This window comes from Ovis aries, chromosome 24, assembly GCF_016772045.2.
Source record: "Ovis aries strain OAR_USU_Benz2616 breed Rambouillet chromosome 24, ARS-UI_Ramb_v3.0, whole genome shotgun sequence".
Lineage (NCBI taxonomy): Eukaryota > Metazoa > Chordata > Mammalia > Artiodactyla > Bovidae > Ovis > Ovis aries.
Window position 1 is genome coordinate 38,104,467 of NC_056077.1, and position 17,579 is coordinate 38,122,045.

General features: G+C 43.8%; 1 protein-coding gene across 2 annotated transcripts in view; it reads left to right on the forward strand.

The window, feature by feature from the left end:
• Positions 1 to 17,579, forward strand: part of BAIAP2L1 (BAR/IMD domain containing adaptor protein 2 like 1) — a 76,756-nt gene that overhangs the window by 12,931 nt on the left and 46,246 nt on the right. For both annotated transcript variants that reach the window (XM_027961925.3, XM_042240459.2), the window contains exon 2: positions 15,219 to 15,294. In XM_027961925.3, the coding sequence (XP_027817726.1) occupies positions 15,219 to 15,294 (76 nt within the window). The remainder of the gene's footprint in view (positions 1 to 15,218; positions 15,295 to 17,579) is intronic.

A 17,579-nucleotide genomic window follows, 5' to 3' on the forward strand; every position in this document is an offset into this window, starting at 1 on the left:
GTACTAGTATTATCATAGCTGGAATTTCAAGAAGTAATTCTTTTTAACTTCTGACGCTCAGGTATTACTTCCTTTGAAGTTAAAAGTCCAAAAGTTGCTTAAATTCTGGTGCGGTGTCCCTGGATCCCCTTGCTGATAGAAGCCAGTATGGGCCAGGCATTGCTTCCACGTCCGATAACACTGGCAGTTGGCAAGCTGGGATTGCTTGCTCTCGGTGCTGCCCTGAAATTCATGCAGCTGTATGGAGTCACAGTACTGGCTGGACCTTGGACCCAGTATAATCATCTATACTTAAAACCACAAGGAAAAGTGGTTTCAAATGATTCCACTCACAGACAGATGTGAAACTTCTGTCTGGTAAAGTAAAATGAAACTTTATAGTGTTCAATAGGGTTCAGGCTGTTGGTTTTTTTTTTTCCAAATTATGTTACCAGAGGATCGTGAACACTGATTGCCTATAACATGATTCTCCCTCCACAATTTTCTTAAAAGAACAACCATTGAAACCTAGTGCAGTAGTTTACTGGGCAGGATAGCCCTGGGACATCATTTTCTTGACAGGTTTGATTTTGTCCAAAATATTTGAACAGTTACAGAACATACTTCTTTCTCACCTCAGTGTATTGGGACCTTTTTATTCTGCTTAATTGTGCTTGGCTTCAGAGCAGTTTTGGTGGCCTAAATGAGTAGAGAAGGTGTTTTGTTACAGAACTCTGTGTCTTTAAACAATGAAATAAAAGATCCTGGAGATGGGACTGCTTCTAGGTAACGAACCTTAAAGAGGGAGCAGTACATACCTTTCTGGTTCAGATCACTCTGCTTCTCATCACTTGATTGGTTCTTAAGGAGCTTAGGACCTACCAGGTTCTCAGAACTCTCTCAGAATGTTCTAGGAGAGGCTAAGCCCAGAGAGCTGGCCCTGTGCTTTACTAACCACTGGCCCAGTGGCTTCTTGGGAAGAGGCCATGTGGCGGGGGCGGAGCCTGGGACCCTTGGCACCTCATGGCATCATTTCTAGCATGCCTTTTCCCCTCTGAATGAAGGACCGGCTTGGCAGGAATAATTATCTATAAGCCAAAGCCTGGTTATGGATGAAGAAAGGAAGGGAAAAAGGAAGGCAAAACAATGTTTAAGTCAAAGTTTCTGAAGCGGGGTGGTGGGGGTCCTCTCCTAGGAAACTGTCCTTCAAGAGGGACACAATAAGGATGTTTTTTGCCTGGAGAAGCTTTGCCAACCTCCTTCCTCAATTGTAGCTGGAGAGACAACCGCTAATCCAGCAGGAGATTCATCTCCAAATGGCTGTGTTTTCTTTTTCTACTAATGGATCGGATTGATTGCGCGGCGGAAGTTGCTGCTAAAGCTACATGGGCTTAAGTGCTCTTCAGACCAGGAGCATCGTTCCGTCTGGTCCTGGACCAGTGTTCACAGAGGACAGTAGATGGCCTGCATCTGAGCACATCCGACTTTTCAGTGGGCAGCAGGCTAGTCAGAAATCACAGCTCTGTAGCCTTGATGAAGGTTACAGTCTTCCCAGGTTGCTCAGTGGTAAAGAATCGCCTGCTGGTGTAGGAGATGAAGGAAATGTGAGTTCAATCCCTGGGTCAGGAAAGATCCTCTGGAGAAGGAAATGGCAACCCACTCCAGTATTCTTGCCTGAAAAATTCCATAGACAGAGAAGGCAAGTGGGCTACAGTCCACGGGCTCACAAAGAATCAGACAGAACTGAGTGATTAAGCGTGCACATACACTCTGAGCAGCCTGGGATGTTCAGAAGAGGTGTCAAGGATTTTTGTTGTTACTGTTTTTTGTGTGTTTTTTTTTTTAAACATCTTTATTGCAGTGTAACTTATAAACTATAAAATTAACTCATTTTAAATGTACAATTCAATAAATTTTTAGTAAATTTACAGAATTGTGCAGTTATTACCACAAGCCAATTTACAACATTTCCGTCATCCCACAAAGGTCCTTTGTACCCATTTGCTGTCATTTCTCATTCTCAACCCCAGCCCTGGGCAATCACTAATATATTTTCTTTGTCTTTTCTAGATATTTCATAGGAATGGAATCATACGAAAATAGGTAGTCTTTTGTGACCAGCTTCTTTCACTTTTGGATAATGGAGTTTATCCATGTTGTACTTTACTCACTTTTTATGGCATTTTTATTCCATTTATGGATGTATCATGTACTCTTGCCTAGAAAATCCCATGGACAGAGGAGCCTGGTAGGCTGCAGTCCATGGGGTCGCTAAGAGTCAGACACGACTGAGTCACTTCACTTTCTTTTTTCACTTTCATGCACTGGAGAAGGCAATGGCAACCCACTCCAGCACTATTGCCTGGAGAATCCCAGGGACAACAGAGCCTGGTGGGCTGCCGTCTATGGGTTCGCACAGAGTTGGACACGACTGAAGCGACTCAGCAGCAGCATGTTTCTTCACCTGTTCACCAGTTACTGGACATTTGAATTGTTGCCAGCAAGATATTTTTTAAAGAACGATATTATCACCTAAATATTTTTAAAGTAATTTAAATGTCAACTTGGAGAAACGTAGAGTTGGGAAGCAAAATTCACAAGGAAAGAATGGCATTTATAGGCTTTGTAAGCCTGTTATGGGGCTTCCCTGGTGGCTCAGTGATAAAGAATCCACCTGCCAATCAATGCAGGAGACATGGGTTCAATCCCTGGATTAGGAAGATCCCCTGGAGGAGGAAATGGCAACCCACTCAAGTATTCTTGCCTGGGAAGTCCCATAGACAGAAGCCTGATGGACTCCAGTCAGATGAGACTTAGTGACTAAACAACAGCAAAGCCTGTTATGACTTAGTAGGTAAAGGGCAGAGTCTTGCAGCTTCCATGAGCCTCAGGTTGAGTTAATGAAGCCACGAGCAGTGCATTCCCTCACTCTGGGGATCCTGGCTGTGGCTGATCACCCGCCTAGTCGTTGAGTCTGTGTGCCCATCAGATGAGCTGAAGGCACTGCGTGCAGCTGGTTCATCCAGGAGCACGCACAGCTCTTCAATTCAGTACATCATTCTAAAAGAATTCAAGAACTGCCACTGTGAGCACATTGGGCATTAGACGGCTCAAGCCAGCGCTTGGTGCTGGAAGTGCAGTGATCCTTGACCTTAATTCATTTCCTTAGTTTTTACTAGGGAGACAGAGTACACAGGTAGTATCCTGTGAGGTAGAGGAAAGCCTTTTGAGGAAAGAGAAGCAAGAGACCTGGAAAGAGGAGGAGGAGGAAGGTCGAGGAAGCATATCTGAGACCGAGGTGGCCGGGTATCCAGGAGAAAAGCCTGCAGGCCGGAGAGCAGGATCCTCGAGTTGGCCTGTTGAGAGCACAGCCCAGAGGCCGCTATGTCTGGAGCGCAGCGATGGTGGTGGGGAGGGGTGGCGGCAGCCCTCGATTGGGGGCTATAGCCGTGCTCTCGGTGCCTGGTCCTACCCTGTGGTGGAAAGGACAGAAGTCACTATTGACTTTCCTCCTTGGTAGACTCGGGCTCTGTGTGTTCTCTATGCTTAGTCATGTCTGACCCTTTGCGACCCCATGGACTGTAGCCCTCCAGGCTGCTGTGTCCATGGGGATTCTCCAGGCAAGAATACTAGAGTGGGTTGCCATTCCCTTCTCCAGGGGATCAAACCCAGGGATTCCAACCCAGGGATCAAACCCAGGTCTCCCGCATTGCAGGTGGATTCTTTACCAGCTGAGCCACCAGGGAACTACCTTTATCTCTCTTCCCCTGCTTAGATAGTTCAGTCCTGGGTCCTTTTTTAATGCTGAAAAGGGAAACAGTTTATGGTACTTAAACAGTACTCTTCACCTATCAGGCAAAAAAGTGTGATAACACCAAGTGTTGGTGATCATGGCAACATAGTATGGTGGTTGTAGGAACACAGAGTGCTGCAGCCACTTTGGAGAAAGTGTTTGACAATATCAAACAAAAATGAAAAATCTATCATGTACTCTGTGCCCCAGCGATTCTGTTTCTTGGTAAATTCTTCCCCGTGTGCACAGACATGGACAGCTTCTTGCCAAACAGTTGGTATTAGCAGTAGCTTGTAAGCCCTCTAAATGTCACTTAGATGAGGAAGTCAAAAAATTGGCTTATGTGGTTGTGGGGGTCTGGAAAATCTGAAATTACAGGGTAAGCCAGCAGCTGGAAGTCCATGAACAGAATGTCTTCTTCCTCAGGGAAACCTCAGTTTTATTCTTAAAGCCTTTCAATGGATTGAGTGAAGCCCACTCAGATTATGGAGGATTAATCTCCTAAAGGCTACTGGTTGTTAACCACATCTTCAGAAGTCCTGCACAGCAACACCTAAATTAGTATTCAGTTGACTAACTAGGTACGGTAGCAGACACACAAAATTAGCCATCACAAAGGGATACAGAAAGAAGTTAAATAGGAATAAACTCAGTTAACACATATCAAGGTCAACAGGTCTCTGAAGTATAACATTGAATTTTAAAAAAAATAAGATGTGACAGTAAAATTTATTATATGATACTATTTAATTAAATGCTCAAGCAAAATTACCAATCCTGACTAAATATATGTGCGTATAAAATGAGTTAGAAAGTTTCCAGTCAAGTATTGGTTCCCTGTGGGGATGAAAAAAAGATATGAGACTTGAATGGGGTGGTTAAAACACCTTGTGGTTTTTGCCATGTAGTTCTGTAACGTTTTAATTCCTTTTCAACAAATGAAATCAACATGACAGTGTTAACCGTTCGTTATTGATTCCCCGAAGGACTACAGGTAGTTGGAGAATCTTCTTTTTCTCCCCTACGCCTTCCCTTTTTTTAAGGGAAGGAAAAGGAGAAAGTCAGAAATATTTGTCTGGGTAGAACTTGTCCATATTGTGTAACTATTAGAAGATTAATTACACTCATCTAACATCAACATTCGGAAAACTAAGATCATGGCATCTGGTCCCATCACTTCATGGCAAATAGATGGGGAAACAGTGTCAGACTTTATTTTGGGGGGCTCCAAAATCACTGCACATGGTGACTGCAGCCATGAAATTAAAAGCCGCTTACTCCTTGGAAGGAAAGTTATGACCAACCTAGATAGCATATTACAAAGCAGAGACATTACTTGGCCAACAAAGGTCCGTCTAGTCAAGGCTATGTTCTTTCTAGTAGTCATATATGGATGTGAGAGTTGGACTGTGAAGAAAGCTGAGCGCCAAAGAATTGATGCTTTTGAACTGTGGTGTTGGAGAAGACTCTTGAGAGTCCCTTGGACTGCAAGGAGATCCAACCAGTCCATTTTAAAGGAGGTCAGTCCCAGGTGTTCTTTGGAAGGAATGATGCTAAAGCTGAAGCTCCAGTACTTTGGCCACCTCATGCAAAGAGCTGACTCATTGGAAAAGACTCTGATGCTGGGAGGGATTGGGGGCAGGAGGAAAAGGGAACGACAGAGGATGAGATGGCTGAGTGGCATCACCGACTTGATGGACATGAGTTTTGGTGAACTCTGGGAGTTGGTGATGGACAGGGAGGCCTGGCATGCTGCAATTCATGGGGTCGCAAAGACGACTGAGCGACTGAACTGAACTGAACATCAAGAGGAGTTTCCCTGGTGGCTCAGCAGTAAAAGAATCTGCCTACCAATGCAGGAGGTGTTGGTTCGATCCCAGGTTGGGAAGATCTCCTGGAGAAGGAAATGGCAACCCACCCAGTATTCTTGCCTGGGAAATCCCATGGGCAGGGGAGCCTGGTGGGCTACAGTTCATGAGGTTGCAAAGAGTTGGACATGAGATAGCGACTAAACAACAGCAACAAATCAGGGGTAAGGTTACTAGAAACCTTCCCCAAAGAAAATATTGTAGAAACTTGCATAATTTCTTACCCTAAAATAGTGATCTTTGTCATAAAAGCATTTTTATCTCACTTTATTGCATAATCCTCCTCAAAGAACTTATCTGGAGGCCTGAGGGGTGAGTGCAAAGGTTAGTGCCCGGGTCTGACTCTACCTGTTGGACCTTCAGGAAGGTTTTTATATTTCACATCTCAAATTTTCATGTCTCATCTGCAAAATGGGGGAGATAACTGTTGAATTGTTAGGGTCTGAAGAGAGAACCCAAGTGAGGTGCCAGGCCTAGAGCCTGAAACATAGACTCTGGAGCATCAAAATGCATTTCAGAAAGAAAAAAGGAATCAAATTTCCAACTGGATAGAGCAGATAATAATTACACCTCCAGTTTTCTTGGTACCGCTTCTGGAGGTTTTTGTACTCATGGTCTCTCTCACCCTGACATAACACTTTGAGGCAGGAGAGCCCGGATCATTTGTTTTCACCTTACGAAGAGGAAGCGGTGGTGCCTGGAGACTTCTAAGTAAATAGGAGTGCTCATCCCTCTGAAGAGCAGACTAATAACTTCCGAGCTCCTGTCTTGTAACGTTAGTTACTATAGTTGACTCAGTGCACTAGGAGTCAGGTGCCCTGAAGAGCGCACAGTAAGTGTTCCATAAATGTTAGTTATTATTCCATGGAATGCTCATACCCCTCAAGAGGTAAAAATGAGTTTTTGCCATCTTACAGAGGAGACGGGCTCAGCAAGGATAGATGTGATTTGCCCAAGGATTCGAGGCCATGGGGGTTTTATGCCATGTTCCCCGCCCCTCGTGTTCCTGGCTACTAGGATGGCATGTTACAAAGTATCTGTTGTTGTTCACTTGCTAAGCCATGTCTGACTCTTTGCAACCCTGTGGACTGCAGTATACCAGGCTTCCCTGTCCTCCACTCTCCTGGAGTTTGCTCAAATTCGTGTCCATTGAGTCTGTAATGCTACCTAACCATCTCATCCTCTGCCACCCCCTCTTCTGCCTTCAGTTTTTCCCAGCATCAGGGTCTTTTCCAATGAGTCAGCTCTTCCCATCAGGTGGCCAATGTATTGAAGCTTCAGCTTCAGCAACCGTCCTTCCAATGAGGATTCAGGGTTGATTTTCTTTAGGATTGACTGATTTGATCTTCTTGCTGTCCATGGGACTCTCTAGAGTCTTCTCCAGCATCACAGTTTGAGAGCATCAGTTCTTCGGCACTCAGATGCTGCTGATTGAGCTGTAATGCAAGTTGATAGCTGGTGGCCTGGACAGGTCATACAGACTGTTCACATTCGACTGGTAGGAAGCATTTTTGTGTATTTGTATCTTCGAATATGAGTACTTTTGTTCTAACTTAATAGTTCAAACAAAAACATCTCAGTTGTCTAATTTTCTTGGCTTCTGCTCCCCATTCAAGGTGGGCATGAACACATGGCTCTTCAGACTATCAGTTAGTCCACAGGCAACCCTTCCTTTTGCTAGATTTACTCACCATTACTTTCCCTAAGGGCTCCCCAAGGTGGCTCAGTGGTAAAGAACCCACCTGCCAATGCAGGAGATGAGGGTTTGATCCCTGGGTCGGAAAGAGCCCCTGGAGAAAGAAATGGCAACCCACTCCAGTATTGTTGCCTGGGAAATCCCATGGACAGAAGAGCCCCGAGGCTACAGTCCATTCGGTCACAAAAGAGTTGGACATGACTTAGCAACTAAACAGCAACAGCTTTCTCTAAAGGCAGGGGATGTAATCACATACTGATGATGTCAGTCTAGAAACTACTGATGATGTCAGTCTAGAAACTGCAGCTTCCAACAACACCTGGAAGAAGGAAGTGAGATTTTCTATTAATACAAATGACTTCTAGCTAGAAGTAATCTCAGTTAGCCTGTTGTTGTTCAGTCACTCAGTCGTTTGTCTGACTCTTTTCGACCCCATGCACTGCAGCACGTCAGGCTTCCCTCTCCTTCACCATCTCCTAGAGCTTGCTCAGACTCATGTCCGTTGAGTCGGTGATGCCATCCAACCATCTCATCCTCTGTCATCCCCTTCTCCTGACTTCAATCATCCCCAAGATCAGCATCTTTTCTAATGAGTCAGCTCTTCACCTCAGGTGGCCAAAGTATTGGAGCTTCAGCTTCAGCATCCGTCCTTCCAATGAATATTCAGGATTGATGTCCTTTAGGAATTGATTGGTTTGATCTTGCAGTCCAAGGGACTCTTAAGAGTCTTCTCCAACACCACAGTTCAAAAGCATCAATTCTTCAGTGCTCAGCCTTCTTTATGGTCCATCTCTCACATCCATACATGACTGGAAACTATAGTTATTAGCCCTTATGAACAAGTATTTTTGTCACATGAAATTAAAGGGTGCCTTATTTAAGATTTGTGACATTGCTAGATTAATTCACATGAGATTGTTTAAAATAAAATATCAAAAATTTCAAAGATACATACAGTACCTGAATCAAATTATTAAAAAACCCATATTAGAGATTCTTAAATCACTTTTAAAGCTTATTCTAGTGTAACTATAACCCACACTTTTCAACTGAGAAAAGTTAAACAGCTGAAATATCAAATAATTTGTCCTTGGTCTTGTAGAGAATTGACAAAAGAAATGAAGAGAGAAACTACTGCTTAGGAATTTGAGATCAGCTCAGTTTAACTATCTGTCTCATCATATTTGTATTTATACTTTATAAATACCCTGTAGTTTCATACTGGTAAAGGTAATAATTTTCAATAATGAAAGAAAAATCTAAATGGTGAGAAAGTTAAAGCCATCATAAGATTGTGTAATACCTTTTAAAATTATGATCTGTAACTATGCACGAGGCAGAGGAATTGTATCAGCTAAACAGAGCAACTAGAAATCTGGTGGGATGTGCCTGTAGGTTTGCAGTGGCCTTTTCCTCAGCCGTCTGGCGACTAGCCAGGGACAGATCCCCGAGGGCCCAGCGCTCTTGTGACAGGACCAGCCCTCTTCACTACGAGGTGCGGCGCAGGTACGGCAGAGCCATCTTTTTTTCGCCTAGAAGATCCATGTTCTTCCCTGGATGGAGAGGAAACTCATTTTGGTTCAGACTGTTTTGACACATTATCCCCCTCGCTGAGCAGTAACGTTGGAATACATCCTAGGCTTTTATTATTGATGGTAACAAAATAGTGATTCTTGGCCCAATAATGCCTTTTATAATGTATTTTGTTTTTATACTTGGAATCTTAAGCCTTTTATTCTTAGTGCCAAACTTAAAATGGCTTTGTTCATTACTGCTCTTGATTCTAAATTTGAGTCTCTATAAACAATTCAGTTCTTGGCGAGCCTTGACATAGCATGGCCTTTAACCCAACTACTGCCCTACCCCCTGAGAATTTAGGACCTGTCCAATTCACAAGGACATCCATTGCTATGACAAAAATTTTGCAAATTGTGAATTTTGACAGCCACACTGCATTTCTGTTCCTGAGTTTAAAAATACACGTACTTCAGCTAAAATAGCTAGATTAATGGCCAACAGCCAGTGGAGAAGTGGATTTTCCACTATTCAAAGAGGCTAGAATTTCCAGGGGAACCATTTCTGTAGCAAAACCTAAAATAAAGAATTGAAGTATATGTTGATCTCCAAGCTTAAAAATTACTGTATTGTTTTCTCTGAAGTAAATGGTGGTCCCTTGTCTTAGTTGAACTTTTTCCAGTTGAATCATTTGGATAGTGGTTTATGCTTGGTATTAACTTTGGAAGTTCTCATGAATTCATTGTTTTTGAAATTTTAAGAGAGGAATTATATGTAAATAGTCCAAGAATTCTATCAAGAAATCAAATTCTATTTTCCCATTATTTGAGTAAAGCTGATGGCTGGATGGCATCACTGACTTGATGGACGTGAGTCTGAGTGAACTCTGGGAGTTGGTGATGGACAGGGAGGCCTGGCGTGCTGTGATTCATGGGGTTGCAGAGAGTCGGACACGACTGAGTGACTGAACTGAACTAAGAATAATCTTAGGAAAGAACACAGAGCCTAGCTTCTTTCTGCTTGTCTGCTAGAAGGCAGGTTGCTCTGTATTGGTATCCTTGTACATATTACCTAGACTCAGGCACGTAAGATTATAGTAAGAATTTTAAATGATGTTTCAAAATAGTTTTATCTTTTTGTTGGAAAGCAACCATTTTCTAAAGAAGTTATTACATTTTAAAACTGAAATCTCATACATTGTCTATGGGAATGTAAAACAGTACAGCCAACTCTGGAAAACAGCTTGGCAGTTTGCTATGAAGTTAAACATCCACCTGCTGTGTGACGCAGCAGTTAACTACCAGGTGTTTATTCTAGAGATAGGGACACTCGTGTTCACACACAAGTTTGTACGTGATTGTCCATATCAGGTTTATTTGTAATTGCTGAAAACTGAAAACGACCCAGATGGTTGACGGTGCGATGGATAGCCTATGATACAGCCATACCCTGGACCCCTGACAGAAGAGAGAGGAATAAGCTGTTGGTACACCCAGAAACTTGGGGGGTTCTCAAGGACATTGTGCTGAGTGGGAAAATCAGTTTCTAAAGGCCACATACTGTACAACTCCACCTATATTACATCCTCACAGTGACAAAATTATGATTGAGATCAGCGGTTGCCAGGGGTCAGGGTGGTTGGGCTATAAAGGGGTAGCATCCTGGAGACCTTTGTGTTACTGGAAGAGTTCTGTACCATGATTGTGGTGACGGTTATACAAAACTATACGTGTGATATAATTTCATAGAAACGAGGCACACACCCTGCAAATTGGAGGTATAACAACTGGTAAATCCAAATAAGGTCTGTAGTTTAACTGTGTTGTACCAATGTTGGTTTCCTGGTTTAGATGATGTACTTTGGCCATCTAAGTTCCCATTGGCAGAAGCATACATGGGACCTTTTATACAGTTTTTATAACTACTTGTGCGCCTTAAGCTATTTCAAAATTAAAAACTTAAAAGAATTGAGGAAAGATGATAAAAATAGCAGCTATGGCGACAGGTCCCCATGATCAGGTACTAAGACTGACTGGCTTGCCAGGGGACTGGTGAGAGGTCAGCCTCGGCTCTGGGGCTTCATGGCTTCTGGCAGTGAATGAGGCTCAGCTGACTGGCTCCAGCAAGACAAGCTGAGTGGACTTCCAGTTAAGCGTGGCCCATTGACCTCACATGTTTTTCTTCTCTTCCGAGAGTACAGTAAAATGATGGCAAAGGAACTTAAACCCCCTGTAAAGCCATAGTGTAGACACCTGAGAAAGGAAATATCTATTGACTAAAAGCCTAAAGAAATTTGGGGTGATAGAGATGGACAGAGGTGTGATAACTGCCTTACCCTGCAGAGAGGAGCGCCGCAGAGAACTGAGCCCTTCACCCCAGAGAGCCGCCCAGGCTGCGGAGCAGGCCCCGCAGGAGGAGGGAGCCGCAGGGCCAGGACAGGCGTGACTCAGGCGGCTCACCTCCAGGCCCCCTGCCTGCCCCAGCCGCCACTGTCACGGCTGCTCCCTCTGCCTGGCAGCCGAGGTGCAGTCTCAGTCCCCAGCCGAGGGACTGAAACTCAGAAGTCAACACAGTGAGCTGTGGGATACCCAACCGCCTTCCAGACCTGGGAAAGCCGACTCCCTGGTGACTGCCATCCCCACCCCCCCCACCCCCAAGGGATAGGAAGTTAGAAGTTTCTCTGGAGAGACCCAGTGGCCCTCGGTCACTGTCTCTCATCCAGTTTCTTTACAGCTGACTTGCCGTCCAGTTGTTTAGAATGAAGCTGCCTAGTCAGTAGCCACCCTGAATGCACGTGCACATACTTCCAGCCAGCGTTTTAGGGCTTGATTCCTAAATACAAACTGATAGTCCAGGATCACCAGACATTTGAGGAGTGCCTCCAACATGAAAGACAGTTAGATACCAAACAGTGGGGCCTGGCAGATAATACCCTTCAAATTACAGTTTACTCAGATAAGAGATGATACCATATCCATAAAACAAGAACAGGATGCCTTTTAAAAGGAATAATCAAAAAACTTGAAAGAGCCCAAAAATATATCAAAAGTTTTAAAAACAGAAGAGTTGGAAAGTAAAGTTGAGGCTATCTGTCAGAGACAGAACAAAAAAATGAAGAATCAGAGGAAAAGGGTAAGATGATTAGAGAATAAATCCAGGTTATATAAAATCCTTCTCAGAGTTCCAGAGAATGAAGAGATGAGAATCAAACAGGAACGTTTTTCAGACCTGAAGCATGTAATTTTCTCTATGGATAGGGTCTGCTTGAGTGCCAGTAAAGTAAATTTAAAAATACCCACAGTGAGACAGACCACTGTAGTTTCAGAACACAGGAATAAAGAGAAGGGTTCTAGGAATAAGCCCCTTCCCCTGTGCCATCTCATTAAAAAAAAAGTCATATACAAATGACAGCTGACTTCTCAGTAGCAAAACTGGATATTATCACATATATATGGAATTTAGAAAGATGGTAACGATAACCCTGTATGCGAGACAGCAGAAGAGACGCAGATGTACAGAACAGACTTTTTGACTCTGTGGGAGAGGGAGAGGGTGGGATGATTTGGGAGAATGGCATTGAAACATGTATAATATCATATAAGAAATGAATTGCCAGTCTAGGTTCGATGCAGGTTACAGGATGCTTGGGGCTGGTGCACTGGGATAACCCAGAGGGATGGTATGGGAAGGGAGGTGGGAGGGGGGTTCAGGAGTGGGAACTTATGTACACCCGTGGCAGATTCATGTTGATGTATGGCAAAACCAATACAGTATTGTAAAGTAAAAAATAAATAAATCAAAAATAAAATAAAGACAGTGGAGGGCTTTCCTGGTGACTCAGTGGTAAGGAGTCCTCCTTATCCAGCAGGCCTCCCCCTTGCCTCAGAGCAACTAAGCTGGTGCACCACAGCTGCTGAGCCTGTGCTCCCGAGCCCAGGAGCCTCGGCTACTGGCACGCCCTAGAGCCTGTGCTTGCTGCAGCTAGAGAAAAGCCTGTGCAGGAACAAAGACCCAGCACAGCTGAAAACAAATAAAATTATTTAAAAGAAATAAAGACAATAATATATAAGGAGCAGTATCTTTTAAATCCTGAGGGAAAATCACTTTCAACCTGAAATACTCTGCCCAGCGAAATACCAATCAAACATCAAGGTGAATATGATTTCAGACACATGGGGACTTACACCTACCTCCTATGTCATTTCTCAGATCATTCTTATAGAATGACCTCCAGCAAATCAGGATGAATGAAGAAAGAGGAAGATGTGGAACCCAGCTAATGAGACTCTCTCACATGGAGGACCAAAAAGGGACAGTGAGGGCAACAGCGTGGCAGGAAACGGTCATGCTGGGCTGAGCAGGAGGACAGAGAGTCCTTGGGGACGTTCTGGGAGATAAAAAAAAAAAAAATTGAAGATTAACTGACAACTTCGGCTTGAAAAATATCAATAGGCTTCTGTTAGATTTCATGGAGTGTGAGGAAGATGCATGGAAAAATCTAAGGAAGCATTGGAATGAGACTTGTTAATCTCAGGAGAAACAAAAAGGTGTAGCAAGAAAGGAAGCACAATTGGTACATTCTTTGCATTGTAGTGACCAGTATTTACGAAGTTTAATAAATATTGACTATTGATTTGCCAGGAAACTGCTGTTATGTAGAAAAGACTGGGAACAAGGAAAGTAGAGTTGTTTACCATAGCAGAAGGCCAGTGATTATTGTCCAAAGTCAAGAAGTCAAGAATATTAATCAAAACCATGGCAATAAATACAAAAGAGCACTTTCAGCGGAGCTGTTACATGGGAGTAAGGCCAGGGAGGGGGAAGGGTTGAGGCAGGGATTATTTTCCATGATAAGCCTCTATCAGTGTCTAATAAAATGCATCTAATAAAATAAAAGTTGATAAATAAACTTTTAATAATATTAAATAAAAGTTATAATGTTTTTAAATAAAGAACAGTTATAATAAAAGTTATTATGTTCTTCCTCCCCCACAACATGTCATGGAGAACCTCTTTATCCCCAAGAATACATGCGTCATGTTTTCACCCCTGTGAAAGTTGTGTGGTTTTTTTATTCTTTGTTGCTTGGGCCTCTACAAACAAGGTACACATTTTGGTGGAGGCAGGCAGTAAAGAGGATTTGACTGGCCTACCTGGAAAGATTAATATTGTGAAGCTTATTGTTTGTAGGTGGGACAAATATATTCAGTCACCAAATATATTCAGAGCCTCATAGGAATGATTTCTTGTCTGTAAGATCAGATTTAGGATAGCATTTTTAATGTTCTAAATAGTTGCCTGTCTTATACTTGTCATAGCACTTCTCTCTCTGTTTATGACCTTCTCTTGATGTAGAAATTACGCTTTTAAAAATGAAATTTGTGACATCTGCAGAGATGAGAGCATCATGAAGCCCAGAATGGGAAACCAAATCTCCACCTCCACTGCTGTGAGCACAGGGCCTGGTGCCTACTCCACAAATACATAACGAATGAACTGATGGCCGGGAGAAAATGCCAGTGCCCACCTACAAAGAACGTTCCCGGCTGTCCTGTGTCCTAGAGCCATCTACACCCATCCCCCTCCTAGTAATTAGGCAGAGCAAAAACAGCTCTTAGAAATGTCTGTTCTATTGCTCAAATTCCTGACCATTGAGTCAGTGATGCTATCTAACCACCTCATCCTATGCCACCCTCTTCTCCTCCCGCCTTCAATCTTTCCCAGCACCAGGGTCTTTTCCAGTGAGTTGCCTCTTCGCATCAGGTGAGGTGGCCAAACTATTGGAGCTTCAACTTAAGCATCAGTCCTTACAACGAATATTCAGGCTTGATTTCCCTTAGGACTGACTGGTTTGATCTCCTTGCAGTCCAAGGGACTCTCAAGAGTCTTCTCCAACACCACAGTTTGAAAGCATCAATAGTTTGGCACTCAGCCTTCTTAATGGACCAAAAATCTTTATTGATAGCCAAAACACTGTCCATATACTTAAGTTCCTGTCATGCACCTGGGTTTCCTATTACTAGTGTGACTGCCATTAACTTACCTAAACCCAGAAGGAGCACTGGCTTCTGAACTGACAGCCCCCTGCAGGGTGTGCTTTGTGGGGACTGTATGTCTGCTGCAGACTCCATTCACAGTCCGTTCTAGGCAGCTCCGGGGCAGGCATGGCCAGGGTCACGTGGCCGCACCAGTTCCCTCAGTCAGGATGGATGTGCTCTTTCCTGCTTTTGAATCAGCATCCGTGACTTTGTTGATGGTACCACTGGGCACACATGGCGATCCTCGGCTATGCAGATGACAACCTCTAAAGGTTACTTGGTCTAGTGGTCACTTATTTTCTTAATTTGGTTTTTTGTTTGCTTTTCAGAATGTAATGGAACAGTTCAATCCTGGGCTACGAAATTTAATAAACCTAGGGAAAAATTATGAAAAAGCTGTTAATGGTAAGTGTCTGTTTTCTAAATTTATAAATATAGAGGGCATACAAAAGCCACTGGTTAAATACTTTACTTAATTATTTTTTAATACTTGCTACTTAATTTCTAAAATATCTTTAAATTGGTACAGTTTATAATTAATCTATAGAACTTTTCAATGGTAGGATATTAGTTTAACTGAATAATAGACTACTATAAGTGGCATATCTTAAATATCAGGTTTTGCTTTTTGAAACTGCTTAATCTTTTATATCATTAAAATATAAACATGGTTTCTACTTTATAAACCAGATTCTTTGTAAACCAATATATTTAAAAGGTAGTTAAAATGTTAGGATCCTAAAGCATAGGAATTACTCTCCTTTTTATTTATATAGAAGAATTTCTGTATCTTTGAGTGTATCATTGGTGGGGGGCAATGTATCACTTTTGCTAGTAATATGAGAAATAGATGTTTAGCCTGAGTAGAAAAACATCTAAATTAAGAGTTGAACTTAGATTCTCATTTAAAATGGACTCGAGCATTAGCTCTTGTCTCTCTGTGAGCTAGAGTCAGTTGCTGGTTTGAACAGATTGCGTTTGAGGAAGGTGATGTGCGTCTACACGTGCATCCCCCTCCTCAAGGCGGGTGTTGTCAGTGATCACCTTGAAAATAATCATCAAATTCTAACACGGTCAGAACCATTCTCCGTATGTAGCACGTGTCACCCTCCGCCAAACATTCAGATCCCAGTTTTACCGTCTGCCCTGATTCATTAGGACCAAACTAGAAAGTTTAGTCCAACAGTTTGAGATTTGAAGAAGCCTTCAGGTCAAGCTCTGTGTCTCTTCTTCCCGTCTTGCTTCTGTGCTTCACAATACCCCCACCTCCAGCTGCTCCCTGGTGATGTTTTGAAAATAAACCTGCGCCCTCACACCCTCAGCCTGAGCATGTGCCAGGAAAGGGGAGGTGCTGGCAAGACTTGGGACGTTGGATGACAGGCGCTTTGCTGTTGCAGTCGCTGCCCCCATAAACTGCTTGTTGACTTTCCTCTGGATCTTGGTGCTCTCGGCCGGTGTCCAGTGTCAGGAAGTGCAGCAGGCCTGGCCTTTTCCTCCCTCACGCCCCCGGCTGTATGGACGACTTCTGTGGGTGCCCCCTCCCTCTTTTAACAAGCTGGAGCCTTGTTCTGCAAGCTGATTCTCCCCTGATGAGGGGGTGGGGGCCTTCCCTGGTGGCCCAGAAGGTAAAGAATCCACATGTAATGCTAGAGACTCTGGTGTGATCCCTAAGTCAGGAAGATCCCCTGGAGAAGGGAATGGCTACCCACTCCGGTATTTTTGCCTGGAGAATTCCAGGGACAGAAGAGCCTGGCAGGCTACAGCCCATGGGGTCACAAAGCGTCGAACATGACTGAGCGACTAACACTTTCACTTTTTTCTCCCCTGATGATCACCCAGTCACAAGAACACAAAGTTGTCGCCTTATCCATCACCATGAAGGAGAGCACTCTGACCTGCAATTGTGTTTTTCCTTTCTAGCATGAGCTGCCTCTCTGAGACAGAGATTTATAAAGTGACGCAGTGAACAGCCCACAGCTTAGCCTCCTGCTAACAGGACTTCTCCCCAGAGGCCTCTGATCACTTTAATACCTCCTGAGGCCTATTTTGCACTTCATAAGGTGTTTCCAGAATTTCTGCAGGCCATCTGTTTTTAGCTGAAGCCACTGAGAAACTTCAATAAAACATGTCAAGTCCTTGGTAAGAATCTGTAGTACAGTCAATGATGCCACGTGTGCAGTCAGGCAGCAGGCACTGCTCATGAAGAGCACAATCAGGGGGTCTGAGCAGGAAGTCAGGAGAAGAGCAGGCAGGAGGCATGCGGGAGCTGAGCGGGCTGACAGGTGGCAGCAGGCAGCCGCTGCTCTCTCGTGCTCCAGACAGAAGAGACAGCCTGCAAGCCGAGCCCCGGGGTCCGCACTTGCATGGGTGCAGAGCGTGTGGGAGTAGCAAACTTAAGGTGGAATGAGGTCCACCTTAGCGTATTTGGATGCAGCATCGGTTACCTGTTGCTGTGTAACACGCTGCCCCTGAGTTTGATGGCTTCAGATGACAATAGTTCGCTATTTCCAATGGTCCTGTAAAAGCAGTACAGTTGCCTGTATGCCTGAGACTCTGCACTGCAGTCAGAATCAGCTGGGGCCAGGGCTGGGCTCACCTCCTTTCTCAGGCCTGGCTGGCTGTCCCAAGAGTACAAGCCCCGTGGGAGTTATGCCTGCTTCTACCCCATTGGCCAAAGCAAGTCACATGAC